Here is a 16199-nt window from a genome sequence, read left to right as displayed (position 1 = left end):
CCATGATCTTTTCTGAAATCAAATCGTAAAACATCGAGGAAGGCTTGGAGATTACTGGGTGTATATTTTTCTATTCTACTTCAAATGATTTTCTCTAGGAGCTTAGATAGACACGATGTAAGAGTTATGCCCCTGTAGTTACGTGTATCACGTTTGATGTTTTTGCCTTTATAATATAATATATATTATCGTACCTTGTCTGAAGGCACATGGATGGTACTGGGATGCAAGAATTTAATTGAATAGGTGTTCACGGGTTACTACAAGGCCTCTCCTCCAAATATTTGGTGTTCATTTGTGATACCATCAGGTCAAGATTTGTTTCTTTTAAGGTTGTGTATATGTGATCTGATTTCTCAGACTTGGACTTCTGTATACAAGATATCATCTTGTGGATCATGATTACGACGATTTCCATAATATAATGAAATTTTGATGCAATGGTGCGTTTAAAGTTTTCGACAAAATCATCAGAGTGGTGAGGTTTTGCCAAGTCTGAATAATAGTCACCCCACAGTTTACATATACTAAACAACAAAAGTTCCTGTGACATTAAATAAGATTTGATATGCAAACGGTTTTTTTTACCAAATCTGAAACAATTTTGGTTTGCAACAGATAAAAGATTGCTGTAAGTGTTCAAATGCTTTAATTTGCCATACTTACTTCAGAAAATGCATGATTTCATGAAAATCATGAACATGCCAAAATGTCAATTTACAAATCAATAGCGTGTGTGTCCACCTCTGGTTGCGATGCAAGCAACACATCTTCGTCTCATGGAATGGACCCGGCGTCGCACAAAGTCCTGTGGGATATCTGTCCATATCTGCTGGAGCATATTTCGATGTTCCTGGAGTGTCTGTGGAACACGTGGTTGCCGTCGAAGGCGCCGCCGATCCTGAACAAGTCGAGCCACATGAGGACGGGCGTTGTCATGCTGAAAGGTAATGCCTGGACCATGACGACGCAAAAACGGTAGAACAACAGGGCCGATGATCTCGTCGCGGTAGCGCTGTCCACTGAGATTTCCCTCTACCACTATCAAACGAGTCCTCTGTCTTGCTGTAATCCCACCCCATACCATAACGCGGCCGCCCCCGAACCGATCTTATTCCATGACACAATGATTGATGTAACGTTCACCTCGACGTCGGTACACTCGAATCCGTCTATCGCTGTGGCTGAGGTGAAAACGAGACTCGTCAGTGAATAGAACTTGTCCCCACTGCATGGCCGTCCAGCCTAAACGCTGTCTGCATCGCTGTAGAAGTGCTTGACAGTGGTTTCCTGTCAAAATGGGACGCCTGGTGGGTCTTCTGGCGACAATCCCTGCACATCTGAGGCGATGTACGGATGCTTCTTGCAGTCACTGTTGCCGGCTGGAATCGATTTCGTAGGTGTGTTGTTCGAATCCAGTTGTCTTATCGATTATTGGTTACGCGTGGCCTGTCACTCCGAGGATGGTCTCTGACTGCATTCGTCTGTTGCCAACGTTGCCATAAACACCAAATGGTGTTTCTGTGGACGTTAAATTGTCTTGCAACATCACGTTGACTCGATCCTGCTTCAAGCATACCAATGGCTCGCAGACGCTCATATTTGGACATGCGTGGCATTTCGTAATGTTGAAAAATTGCGTAATTTTGTTGTTTTTCTGAGTGGTTGTTGTAGTGAAAAGCATGGGCTTGCATAAAAGTCAACTTTTGCATGGAATGCATGCTTTTCTGTAGCAGTTGCGTTTTTTGTGACTTGATTCCATACATGTACTACAATATTGACAACCAAACTTTACTTTGAAAAATACACTAAAATATTGGTGTCACGGGAACTTTTGTTGTTGAGTATATATCAGCTGAAGAAACAGCATTATGTCCATTGTAAACTAATTTATTGATAACTTGACTCTTGCGCCTCAGCTTACGAACATGTTTATAGAATGTATTTATATGGGCTTCACATGTCTTTTCTAGTTCTGTACTTATTTCTTTGCGCCGTTTACGTTTTGATTTTCGACGTAATCGTCTAAATTCCCTTTTTGCATTTTTATAGGATTTGTATAATCTAGAGTTTCCTCCAAGTGGTCTATTATCCGCTATCCATTCTCGTCTGGCCACCCTCATTTCCCAGTGGGACTCATTTAACCCATCATTTTCTCCAATAGGGCTTCAAGTGTGATCTATATACACTTTGGGGGATATGGTTAGAGCTGGCCTTCATAAGATATTTACTTAGCTCTCCGTAAAGATGCTATATGACATCAGGTTGAACGTGGTCAGATACTATCCATACATAGGAGAGAAGTGTGTCAACTTCTTTTGTATACATACTTATGTGTAATTCGTATGTTGTGTACCACTTTAGAACATATGTTTTTTCCACATTGGGGCGAGTTTGATGTGTACATTGTAAGCAGACAAGGCCAGGCAAGTGATCCTAAGTATCGTACTGACATTTTGCTACAGTGGATGATGCAGTTACTCATGTTGGATGGTATGAGGGCATAGTCAGTAAGTGATGTATTAACATTGTCTTTACTTCTGTACGTATACCCGGGACCTGTGTTGCATAAGTTAAGAGTTACACTAACTAGGTGCCTATGATCTATTACCTTTTAAAGTAGTTTATCACGAGGAGACATATTTATTCTCTGAATATCAGAATTCAAATCACTTAATATGACAGTGTCACCGTTGGCACTTAAAGTATCATACATGTCAATGAGTTCACCTAATACGTTAACATACACTGAATGTAAGACGTTAGTTGAGGGAAGACGGCAACATATAACGAAGACATCATTATAACCCTAAGCATTAATAGTAGCAGCTACAAAAAAACGAGAGTTAGTGTGTTGCCACTAAGCACGCCACATGGATGTATCATTACATAGAATAGCCGTGCCACCAGAGCCTCTAGCCGAACGTAATTGTGAATTGTATGAATAGGTAATAAGTAAAAAACCTGACAAATCATTAAATATATAATCACAATTTGGCGAAAGTCAATTTTCCTGAATAGCCAGTGTGTCCACTGAGTTTAGATTTACACTATTTTGTACCATGTGTACCATATAATAGACGATGTACATTCCATGTACGAAGACTAAGAGTCATAACTGAAGACACAAGGGACATGATTGAGTGGGACACTGGGTTCAGCATAATTGCGCGTTTTCTACTGACGTCGTTGGTGATCATCACTGTATTTGGGGACCGCCTCCGAGGTCTAGTGGTAGAGCGTCCGCCTGGAGAGCGTCATACCGAAAGACGTTAAAAGATGGTACTTGTTGTTACCCTGTCTGGCGCTCGGTATTAAGGGGCTAAAACAAGGACTGGTCGGCTCGGAGTCAGTATACTTTGTCTGAGTGGGGTATTCATGTTAAACTGCGGCATGGTATCTCAGTGTGCTAGCACTATAAATCGGCATCAGTCCGGACTAGTACAAGCAGACACACACACACACACACACACACACACACACACACACACACACACACACACACACGTGCCTGCACGTCGCTATATAAGTGCAATAATCTTGGACGCGACGTTAAACCCAATTTCACCTCACCTCACCTCACTGTATTGGCAGTGCTTTTTTAAAACATATGGATAACCCTCAATATAAAGTAAATGATAACACAAGCATATCAGCAGATCACCAACATTAATGAGCATTTAATAATTATATGTTTCATTCTTGCAACAAGAAATCCTCTCGTACTTCTTGAGAGGAGCTGGGAAGGAAGTGTCCTGATCTTCAGTGGTAAGGTATGCCTTGCAGTCAGCCGTGATTGCAATAGAAGCTCCATCTGTCTCTGGGATGTAGGGTAGACTGGTTGGATCTCTAAGGAAGGCACTTGCAACGTCGTTGTTTGTCAAACTGTATTTGAAAACGCCATCAATGTACTTCACGAGAATCTCGTCACAACATGCTGAGATGTCAGCCGCTTCTGGACCAGCTCTAAGCGACGGATTTGGGATGGTAGCAATCACTACGGCGGCGTAGACGGAGACACTTGTTTTTATCAATTTGTAGACATTGATAGGATCACCAAAGTTCTGCGCATAGTCAAACACGTAGATTTCTCCATCACAGCCCACCATCAAAGCGTGTGTTGCGATATTGTTACCGAGATAGCTGGTGAAAAAGAATGCATATTATTTCTAAATGTGTTCGATAATTGATAGTTAGAGAAAAACAGAGACAAGTTCATGCTTTTAATTAACTGTTGTTTGTTATTCACGCTATATGACGGAAACCTGCACATAATAGAATCTGAAGCAGACAATCCAGTCATCAACATCATGCTCATTGACCCATGCAATTGGTCTAATGTCACAGCGCATGACATCATTTCGTCCCCTCGTACGGCAATTAGAGAAGGCTAGAATCTATTTTCGTAAACAAATTCTCCACGAGCTTGAATTGACAGTCCTAAACAGTTGGGTAATGAAAATCATATATGGTTCAGCTAAGATGAACGAAGGACACTGGACCATCGGGACGTGGGTGTAGCTGTCAACACGTGAGGAAGCTAATATTTAACAATTCCAGATAATATCATAGTTCAGAATAACTCAACATTTTCCTGATAACTTTCACGTACACATGCTTCATGAGATTAAATTACGTATCCAACTTTATTTTGTGTCTTAATTGGTGTGCGTATTTAAGTCCTAAGGTTCCAGCTTACTTATATATATAAATATTCGCACAATTTTCTTGTGTTATTTAAGATAGCTAAGTCCCTAAGGTTCCTATATACCTGTAAACTAAAAGGTTGAACGTTTCATAAACAGTGTTAACGTAGGGCGTTTCAGTCTCGGAGATGATGTAAATACGATTCACAGGACCACCAAAATCTGCACCACCATCGTTGATGTAGATACTGCTACTGCCAGGCGTCCCATCAAAAGAAGGTCCAACAGCAATGTCTTCCCAGTCTATAGTCGGGAGGGAAATTCCTGATGAATACGTCGAGACAACTTGACCCTGAAAAAATATTTAAAAAAATATTATCCATATTAATTATTGATATCACACATGACAAAGACTTTGTCACGACGTATTTTACGTCTAAGTTGCCTTTATTCAAATGCTGTTATATGTACACAATATTGAACCAAGATAAGTGTTGACGACAAACATCCAATGCAAGAACTAATATCTCTTACAACTTTGGAAATTTTAAGGATCCACAACTTTTTTAAAGAATATATTATCCATGTTAATGATTGATATCACACATCACATGATTAGTTTGCAAATAGTTTCCCCCTTTGTCACAACATATTTGAGGTATAATTCTAAATTGTTGATATTCCAATGCTACTACCGAAACCTATATTATTTATGAGCAAGTTCGCACAGTATATTGATGTGTTTTGAACGTCAAAGGTGATGATCGATCCTGGTTTTGGCTTTGCCTTTCATTTCTTATTTTGGTTATTACGTTCCGGCGTTTGCATTGGCACTAACTGTGCCCTCCTTGCTGTTTAACATCGTCCTTAACTTGAGCTTAAGGTATGTCGATGATTTGATGGTGTTCAAGAACGATCAAATAAACCATTTCCTTCCACTGATTAACCTACCTGAACTGGAGGTAAAAGAAACCAGTAAAACCACCTCATCTGTTCCAAAGTTAGATGTATGCATAAAGTGGCAATACAGTATCTACAAGAGAGGTTACATCAACTTTCCAACAGTCAACTTTCCGTTTATGTCGGTCCCGCCTACATGGTCTAGTGAATATGAAAACTAAGTCTGCCACTAGAGTGTTTCCATTAAAAGAAAGGGTACTTGTTATTTCCTAGCCTGTCGGGTAAAACAAGGACTGGTCGGATCTGATTCTGTCTGATTGTAGTATCCCATTACACTGCGGCAAGGTATCTCAGTTCGCTAGTACTATCAGATAGACACACACATTTTGCTATCTATGTGATTCATTTGCAATAAGTGGAATCATCTTGAACCCGAAGTTGTTTGAATCGGGCACTTGTTTTTTAGGACATTTTCGAAGTGACGCATCGATGACAAAAATATGTCCGACGCAATATTTTTTCTGTGTTTGTTTAAGTGTACGCTTGACTTGCCATTGGAAATGTTTGTGACGGGTGCCACCAGGGCAAGATAACTTTCAGCGAACACCTGACATTATCACAATTTGATAGTGATCCAAAAGCACATGCTTCTGATATGGTCGGAATTGTACAACGGACTAGATTAACAGTAGAGGATTAACAGTAACAACAATAGCATACATGAGTGGGATAACATTGGTAGGTGTGACAACAAAGGGATGGTGCTGTCACAACACGATGGACAGAAAACACATAGCTGGAAGCCAATAGGGTCATGAAGCCAATAAACAGGATAAGTGATTATTGTTTGATGAGTTCATAGTAGGCGTGTGGGATGAAATAGCCTTGATTTCTGTTGATTGATGGCTTTTGGTGGCGAATGTGGACTGCTTCTGTTATTTTTCTTTTAGTGAAATCATGGAGGTTGTTGGCGAGGATTTGGACGTTGTCCCAGTTGATGATGTGATTGGGACAGTTGCTTATATGGTCCGAGATGGCTGATTTGCTGTCGGATTTGATGGTGGAGGTTTTATGCTCTTTGATTCTGGTGTTGATTGGGCGGGATGTATGCTATTGTTGTTACTGTTAATCCTCTACTGTTAATCCTCCACCTACTATATATATTCTGCACTATGTTCCCTCCTCCACCCACCTCGGCATTTACTCCAAATTTAAAAATTCCAAAAATTCAATATAAGCAACCTCTAAAAGCCCCCTCTTGGGTTGCACACACCACTTTCACACTTTTCTGAATACACTAAATGGTCTGGCCAGGCCGTGTGCGAAAGCGCACGTTAAATCTTCTATATCAGTCAGTCAGCCCTCATTCAGTCTTGCTTGACAACGGTATAAGGATCTATACCGAAACGTCGCTTTTCACAGTATTAAAGAAGTTGCTATCCATAAAAATTGTGTCTATCTTGAATATGAAAAAGGTTTCATTTATGCGAGAGATTTGATTAACCAAAACAGCTCAGCACAACGCTGGTGTTCTTCAAACACTAGCCACTTATTTCTTGGTTGCTAAGCAATAGAAAGCTCTAAGTGTAGTTCAAAAACAAACCTCACACAGCTGCACAACAGCGTCTGGACATCAGTGTCTGATTGGAACTATACTATATTGTGAATTCCTTTTTAAACAAACCTGCATTTTAAGTATGATATTTACGTATAGTTCCCCTACATCAGGTGAATGCTGAGTCAGTGCATTCAATCTGAAACGTTGAGACAGAATATAAAAGGGTTCCAATCCATAATAAGTTCCATGTATTCATTGTCTTACTACTTCTAAAAGCCTATCAAAGACTTTAAAATATTTACTGCGATCATGTACACTCGCTTTAAAATCACTACATCGAAATGCTGACAATGCTGGCAACGTGATTCATGTGCGTTACACCCAACAAAGTTCTGACAATTCTTACTGCTTTTAGATCCTTTCTCTATTACGTTTTCCTTTCGACACCTTCGCGAATCAGACCTAAGTATTCTTCTCCCAGTTATAAACGATGACAAATGTTCCGGAAAATTTTCCAAATGCTGCTGAGGAATTGTTATTGTGTAAAGCGTTATTATGTATAGGTTTATAGGTCTATTTGGAAAACGTTTCAGTTTACCTCATTCATCTGCACAACTAGGATATCAGTTGTTTGCTCGTCCGACATCATATAGAGGATGCCCGGATGTTCTCTGCTTGCAGCAATACCCGCTATTTCCACAAATGGTTCCTTGGCAACGCCTCCAATAACTCTACCCAGAGTAAACTTGGATTCTGTAAAAATAACGTATGACAGTTACAATAAGAGAACTGTGATGTGTGTTCATATTGCTACCATCCCATCTTCCCGAGGCAAGAGAGTTAACTGACTTAAAAGTCCAGTTTCCGCCCTTGTCGAACTAGGCTGGAATTACTGGCTCGATCGTAGCGCCACAAGGACCAGTTCTGTCCCTTCTAAGCCTCTCCTATGGACCAATCAGATTCCACCTCTCGTATCACTTGCGTTTGCTTCACACAAAATGGTTGCGCCCAGTCGGGACGATGTGATCGATAATCAAGATCTATATTGTGATAAAACGGGTCTTACATCGTGAAATGTATCAAATCACGTGAGTACCTTGATTAAAAACATGAAAAAAATTGGAAAATATCTATTGGCTGTGCCAATGCTTTGCAAATCCTGCAATCGACCGAAATCTGCACGACCGTTTACGAACCGGATTTCGATTTCGGTTGGCGAATTTGATTGGACCATGCATTGACTCATTAGTCCAGCCAAAATGTAACTCCATAATACCAGCTTTGTTCGGCAAGGGTGGAAACTGGACTTTTAAAGTCAGTTAACTCTCTTGCCTCGGGAAGATGGAGAAAGTGGAACGGGCAGCCAAAATCATTTTATTGTACTGTATAATGTGCCACTCAAGAGAGAATGTTCAAGAGAAGTGTGACTTCATGTTATTAAAGTAACATATACCCAGATAAATACTTTTACCGCAACTGAAATAGTTTCCTTCAATTGAAAGCGACAGGACGTAACGTATAAATTGGAGGAACGGTGCTTCAGGTTGGTTGGCTGTTAAACGCCGCACTCAGCAATATTCCACATATATGACGGCGGTCTGTAATCGAGACTGGACCAGACAATCCAGTGATTAATATCATAAGAATCGATCCCCGCAATTCGGATCGGTATCATGCATCAACCAAGTCAGCGAGCCTGGGTGCTTCAGGCCGACTTCGCAATTAATACTGTTGCTACCGTAACCGACGTAATAAGCGCCCAGGGCGCTCTCAAAATTAGAAATAGGGGGCTCTTATCAGAATATTACTTTGGTGGAAAAAACAGAGTTGAAAGATAAATTTCGTGGTTTATGCTGACAGTCTGAACTGTTTATTTACGACAGATACATTTTTCCAGAATTTAAGGGTGCATATAACACACGAGTACGTATTATACACGATTAAATAAGTCTTGTGTACATTGATAAATCGGAAGGGGGGCTAATTGGGATTGTTCACTTGCCAATATATTAGCAAATATCGCCGTGGGCGCTTATTACGTCGAATACGGTATATCTGATATACCGAGAGTAGTGAGTGAATGAGTATGGTTTTACGCCGCTTTTAGCAATATTCCAGCAATATCACGGCGGGGGACACCTGAAATGGGCTTCACACATTGTACCCATGTCGGGAATCGAACCCGGATCTTCGGCGTGACGAGCGAATGCTTTAACACACTAGGCTACCCGACCGCCCCTATACCGAGAGTAAGTAGGTGTGTTTGTATATTGTGATCATTCGTAATTACCCCATGTGGTATGTCGTGAAGATGTGAGTTGAGGTGAAAAGAGGTTTCGCGTGTTGTTAAGATTAATGCGCTTACACGGAGATATCATGCCGCAGTATAACATGAATATCTCGCATTGTAACATTGTATCCGCCTGGCAAGATACCAATAAGCACCATATTTTAACGTCTTTTGGTATGACGCGCCCGGCGATCGATTTTCTCTTTTTAAGTGGATACATTTATCTTCTGTGTCTGCATTAAACAATATCCTAATCTTAAAAATCTAATCTAGCTTTACATATACTGACACTAGCTGATGTGGACTAACACTTGCTCATGCTTGACACTGAGGTAAGGTTGTCATCACGAACTTGCTTTCAACATCAAGTGCAAAATTCACCTAATCACCTGTCACACTACAAAGTATAGCAGTAACGTATGGCGACGTTTGAGATTGTTTTGCCACAACGCCGGCAAGTTAGGTGTAAGTTGTATACGTTAAAAGCACGCTGGTATACGCTGTAGTACGCCGAGGCATAAAAATATTTTTGTGCATGCACAAAATGTTCAGCGTATGGGAACGTATGAAGGTATGAATTATACGAGGCATACGATAGAGGTACGCTCTACACTAGTTTACATACGCCAGATATACGTTACACGCTAATCATACTCATACGTGGGCATACGCTGACCATACGTTGAACACGCCAGGTACACGCTGACAATACGCTTTTATACGCTGTCATAAGTTATGTATAAGTCGGTGAAACGCTACTAATACGTTAGACATGAGTTACATATACGGTAAACTCTCGTTATGTATACGCTATGGATACGCCAAAATCATGGTTTTTCGATGAAAGCTCGACGTATGACAGCGTACTAACCGTCTTTTACACGCTAGGTGCAAGTTACTCTAAAACGCTGTAGTTTAACAGGGCCATACGTTCCGTAGTAGCATTAATATGCGTGGGTCTGCGTGACTTTACTAGTCCGGGGTATAGAGATGTCGAGCCGATCAGTCCTTGTTTTCTCCCCTTGGTGCCGAGCGTCAGGTAGGGTAACAACAAGTTATTTATTTTAACGTCTTTGAATATGACGCGATCGGGGATCGTATAACAAACCTTCCGATTTCAGGAGGACGTTCTAACCACTACAACATGTAGGCGATCATCTGGCATTGGTATCCCCAATCATAGGTTTCAGGTATATTTTTTATACATCAAAAGGACGCAAGCCTGCACATCGAATTGCGTCGCCTTGGATGACTAGGCAACCATTTAAGTCAACCCTAAAAGAATTTTAAGTTTTTTTTACCTGGAACATGTTTGTTTCTTGGACTGAAGGCAAGCGTCATAGGTGCAGATTCCAAGGCTGTGTAGAATCCACTCCCGTCTAACGCCCAAGCAATGGATGCACCATAAGGGTTGATTACAGCAGGCAGAAGGCGTGCATGATCCTGTTGGAGCATCATGTCGACCCAGGGGTAATAGTAAATCTTATCCTCCGTCCTCACAACCAGCTCGCAACAGTCCCGGGACAGACTAGCAGCCGTTGGACCAAAGGATGCCGTTGGGATATCGAGCTGTAATTTAGGCTCTGCGGTGTACGTACCGTCATCGTTTTCAATAATCTTGTAAAGTCGCACACCACGTCCCCGATTAGCAGCGCTAAAGAAATAGATGCCACCCTGACAGTCGACGAAGATGCTTCTGCTGGTACTAGGTACGGTGCCTGCATCCCTTTTGAAACATTGGATATTGTTAGAAAAATATAATATGTAAAATAAACAATGCAGTTAAGTCTTTGATAAGCATTTAGAAGTTGGGAGAACATGAATACATGACGCCTTTTTATAGATAGAAACCTCTTGTAGTCTTTGTACGACGTTTCAGAGCTACTTCTTTCCCCTTTATCATTCATCGTTCACCTGATGAAGGAGCAAGAAGTAGCTCTGAAACGTCGAAAAAGAATAAAAGAGGTTGCTATCCATTAAAAAGCGTCACGTAAACAATACTGTTGAATACAGTTTGTAGCGAAGTTGTTGAGACTTTGTTCCGAGAGCTAGGAAATGTTAAGATTTCGCGACTGAACTAGAATGCAAATTAGCCTTATGGTTCAAGCATCGCATGGATACTCACTTGTAGGTATACATGATTATCTTAGCAGCATCTTTCATGGTGAAAGAAGCCGGATTAGATTCTTCTTGTACGATGTAGACGATGTTAAGTCCAACATCATGGACGAAGATACAAGATCCATCCATTGGCTCCGGACAGCCTTGGACTGCCAAGCCCTGCCAATTCTCACTAGGGTCTGTCATAGCATTTGTAATGGTGATAGCTCCAACTACCTCCCCTGTATGCGCGTTAATGGCATACACCCTGTTGTAGTTTTCGGTTTCTGTGTCGGCATTGATGTAGTAGAGGACATCCACATAGACTCCGCTTGAAGCTAATCCAGTTGGAGCTACAAGAACCTTCTCGTCAGAGCTGCTTATCGTAGCAATATCGCGCGGGCCGCCAAACGCTGGTTTACCTATTAGGAGTAATAGAGTAAAAAGTTGTACTTTACCTTTAACAGATATAATATGTGTGTTATATAGCATTTCTCACTTAACTACTCTAATAAGTAAAATGCTAGACGCCACAGAAACGTCACTGTTCATACATCAATGCAATTCAAACTACGGTATCTGTCATTATCACTTGAACCAGGCTACTGCTTCGTGTTTTGCTTTCTTTCTTGAGACAAGTAAAACATTACAACTACATGGTAAAAATCTACGACAATTTTTACTGACCTACTCTTTTATATATGTGGCAAATGAAGCAGAACCTGTTAACAGAACAAATTTGCAACAAGCTGGAAATGCAGATGCAAATATTCATTAATAAATTAAATAATGAATATACAATATCAGTGGAAATGTCCAGTGCTTTTTTCATACGTTGAAGTAATAGTAAACCGGTTTTTTTATCAAACTCTAGTTGTTGAACGTACTGCATTTAACTTTAACATTTACAGACTAGTATTTTGTGTCAAGGGACCAGATCGTATTAGTGGAATATGATGTTCGTCATCGTCTTTACCATCGTTGTGGTTTCAGGGAACAATCGTTGTAGAACATTTTGTCATAAAAACAGTATTGGAACTTAGATACGGATTTAATTACTTTCTCAATGTTAAATGCTTTACAAACTTAAACTGGTGATTTAAAGACGAATACCGTACATAAACCAACCGCTTTGTAGCTCTGCATGCAAGTTTTGAATTTAAAAAAGGTTTACCAAACGTCTTACGCCATCCACGATTTTTTCATGTTCAATTATTTTTGTTGCGCTTATTTTTTTTACTTCAATACTTATCCTACGCACAACTTGGGAACTACAACATGTATACTTTTCAAATTTAAGGAACACTTTCTATACTAATAATGCAATGCAAAGTTTGATATGTGATGTGTGTAGTTTCTGAAAAGATGTGATATATGTCATGTTTTGAACTTATTATTGTTTACTTCAACATTTGTGAGACCTATAACTTGTAAACGGCTTAATGGCTTCTTTTCCAATTAGGGTTACAGTTTCTATACCAGTAGGATAGTGTTTGGGAACATAATATATCCTGTATTATGAATAAACATTGTATTTAGCGAACCTTTTCAAATTTTTCAAACTTTTTTCATACTAATAGAAGAGGTGCAGTGCAAAGTTTGATTTCGATAAGTGGGTTTTTTTCCTGACAATCATGTCGCTATTTTCATGCTTTTCCACCCGTCCTTTCGAGGACATATTGTGTACTACGTGCAACTTGAAAACCACTGCATAGATTCGTTAAACACTGGGTCAATACTTGCTATACCAATAACTAAGTTTGAAGTATGAACAAAAATGTGATTCAGCTGATGTTTGAGTCGAGGTCGGGGATATTTATGAGCCCCGTCACTCTTTTCCATGTTGCATCAGTATTTAGAACACATATTTTCTTATGTTGATTGAGGTATTACATAGCTACTGACACAATGCTACTGGGTTTGCCGAACCATTAGACAAAATGCAGATTACACCATAGCCATATATTGATACGAATGTAGCGTTTGGGAACAACGGGCATATACAAAATATTTTTGTTGTAAGCATTAAAATGTATACATCAGTATTTATGAAGTGTATTTTATGTCACAGAATATTTTTTATTTTCAAAATAAATATTAGAAATTTGTGAGACATCAAAGTCTCTCTCGGGAATCTCACTATAGGGCCGATTAAGACACCGATTAGGTCAAATGAATTTAGAAATGAAACGTCTGCCAAAATTGTATTTTTTGTTTGTTTGTTTGTTTGTTTGTTGATAAACGCCGCGCTCAGCCATTTTCCAGCTCTATGTCGATGGTCAGTAAATAATCGCGTCTGGACCAGACTGTCCAGTGATTGATAGCACGAGCATCTGTCCACGCAATTGGGATATGATGACATGCATGGAGCAAGTCAGCGAGTCTGACCACCCGATCACGTTAGTCGCTTCTTACTCCAAGCATAGGTTGCTGAAGGCCAATTCTATCCCGGATCTTCAAGGGTAGATAAAAATCCTGAAACATTAACCTTAGTGTAAAATGATGAAATATGCGATGCACAGACAGAAAGTAAGGTGATGCGGTTATTCAGAAGCCAGTAGGGATACAACCATCTGTTGACACATAGGAAATAGGACCTTCTTGTTTTTCACGTCCTCTGATGCTTGTGGGTCTTCCATTTCGTTGTTTATCGTCTGAGCCTGGGCAATCCCCGTGACGTCATTTGGAAACACCCCGCTTTTCTATCTCTAATACAAATGAGTTCTCTGTCTGAGTTACGTTAGGTATCGTAGCTCTGAGCAATCTGCGACAGGTTTACGATTGTTTCGAAAATCTATCTTATCTTAAACTTAAGATATCTTATCTTTGAACGTAAGTTGTTAAGATTTATCTTAGCTAAGATCGTTTCGAAAATATAGGCACTGAGCACTGAACACATACCCGGCAACTATACAGTTGAACAATCACATTTACTCCTGTCAAGGCGTCAAACGAATGTTTGATCCTTTTAGCATAGCAAGTCACATCATGACAAAAGAAAAGAATCGTGTTGAGATATTCATTTCATACGGAAAAACAATTAAAGAATATTAAACTACTGTGTATCTCACACGCATAATCATAATATATTTTCGCCTGATTTGATCCATTTATTATAATATTCGCTATTTTTGCTTTTACACCAAATGGAATCTGATTCGGCAGATAATCGAGACGGGCTGTTCTCTTCCATTGATATTTTTATATTTAATCACGGTCGCAATTTTCTGTACTTTCATCCATATATCGCTTCGTCGCTGGGGAAATTCCCAGCACGTCACGCTGCAGAACAGAGAGTGAGTGAGTATGATTTTACGCCGCTTTTAGCAATATTTCAGCAATATAACGACGGGGGACACCAGAAATGGGCTTCACACACTGCTGCAGAACAAGGGCTTGGTCACAGGGTTTGTTAATCGCATATGTTAATAGTTGCAATATTGCTCATGCGGCGGCATGCAATATTCATTCACGAACTAACACTTATCCATTATGCACATTCTTTATGTTATGCTGTTCCAGTACCTGTTTAAGAACCGCCTTTAAAGTAGCCCTGAAATATTACTTACCTACTCTTGCACAGGTTTCGGGCTTCTGAGATCCATCTAAAACATGCAAGTGTTTCTTTTCTATATCTCCAGGGTGATATGTACGAAGCATAGTAATACAATGCAAGTAAATATGTCTTAAGTTCAAATGTGAAAAATGGCTGGGATTATCAAATGACCAATGGCTCTTAATGAGAATTCAAATGATAACTCGAACGATCCTCTAATTAATTCTATGGAATATATCATGTTCCTTCATTATTTTCATATGCCCTATTTCAAGCCTACGTTTGCGTTATGTCAATCCTACCTCAACATCAGAAACATCTGCGCAAGAAGAGATACTAGAAACCTTACACATTTTGTTATGTGACAACGACCTGTAAATAATCGAATTTATACCAGACAAGCCAGTTAATAATTAAAGAGCAAAGACCAACGCCATCGGTGTACGATAATATACAATCAGTCACGTGACTGAGCCTGACCACCCCATCTATTCAGTCGCCTCTTTCCCCTGCATTAGTTATTCTAACCCCAAATTCTTTCGGGTCTCAAACACTATGATTATAGGAATATGTGTAGCAAAATATAGCCAACAAACTTGTCTTTAGCTGGCACCAATGTTGGTAACCAGTCACAAGTTGAAAGATCTCCAAAATATACAATTGAATATCTGATTTCAATACTTACGAGCGCAGGTAGCCAGCAGGCCAAGTGCAATGGCCATTGAAAACATCCTGGCACACTGTACCTTCTCAGTCTCTGCGTCTGATAACGTCCACGCCGTTTTATATCACACCTTAACCCTAAAGCTATACTTAGTTTTCTGATTAAGGGTAGAGAAGTGCAATGAAGACTCAGTAGAGATTTAGGATAGAAGGAATTACGATTTTGTAGAGATATACAAATTATACCTGGGTCATCTCATAGCCTAAGGCTAGTTAAGAAGTAATTTTCATTCTTTACAGTCAAGCTGTCAGCATGTTGAGCATGTAAATAGAGTAATACATTGCTTAAACTCTGCGAAAGCAATAGTATTATACAAAGTTAACATATCGTTTTTGGTTTTGATAAAATCAGTTAACGCGTTATTGTGTCGCTGGATTGTCTGGTCAGATCGCTTTTCGTGCAAATTGAATGAGTGGCGGTAGCTG

At 39.9% G+C, this 16199-nt stretch overlaps 1 protein-coding gene across 1 annotated transcript; it reads right to left on the bottom strand.

The window, feature by feature from the left end:
* Positions 1-3680: 3680 nt before the first annotated feature.
* Positions 3681-15781, bottom strand: LOC139461772 (uncharacterized). Its single transcript, XM_071243233.1, has 7 exons — positions 15736-15781; positions 15064-15099; positions 11520-11916; positions 10696-11120; positions 7703-7857; positions 4772-4998; positions 3681-4143 (listed from the first exon to the last, which is right to left on the bottom strand). Exons 1-7 carry the CDS (start codon positions 15779-15781, stop codon positions 3681-3683), a joined length of 1749 nt encoding a protein of 582 aa, XP_071099334.1.
* Between the last annotated feature and the right edge of the window lie 418 nt (positions 15782-16199).

The sequence above is a fragment of the Haliotis cracherodii genome, unplaced genomic scaffold (assembly GCF_022045235.1).
Source record: "Haliotis cracherodii isolate W230 unplaced genomic scaffold, xgHalCrac1.p SCAF_1, whole genome shotgun sequence".
In the NCBI taxonomy this organism is placed as follows: Eukaryota; Metazoa; Mollusca; class Gastropoda; order Lepetellida; family Haliotidae; genus Haliotis; species Haliotis cracherodii.
The sequence above is the reverse complement of the archived record's forward strand: the minus strand, read 5'-3'. Positions and strand labels throughout refer to the sequence as shown.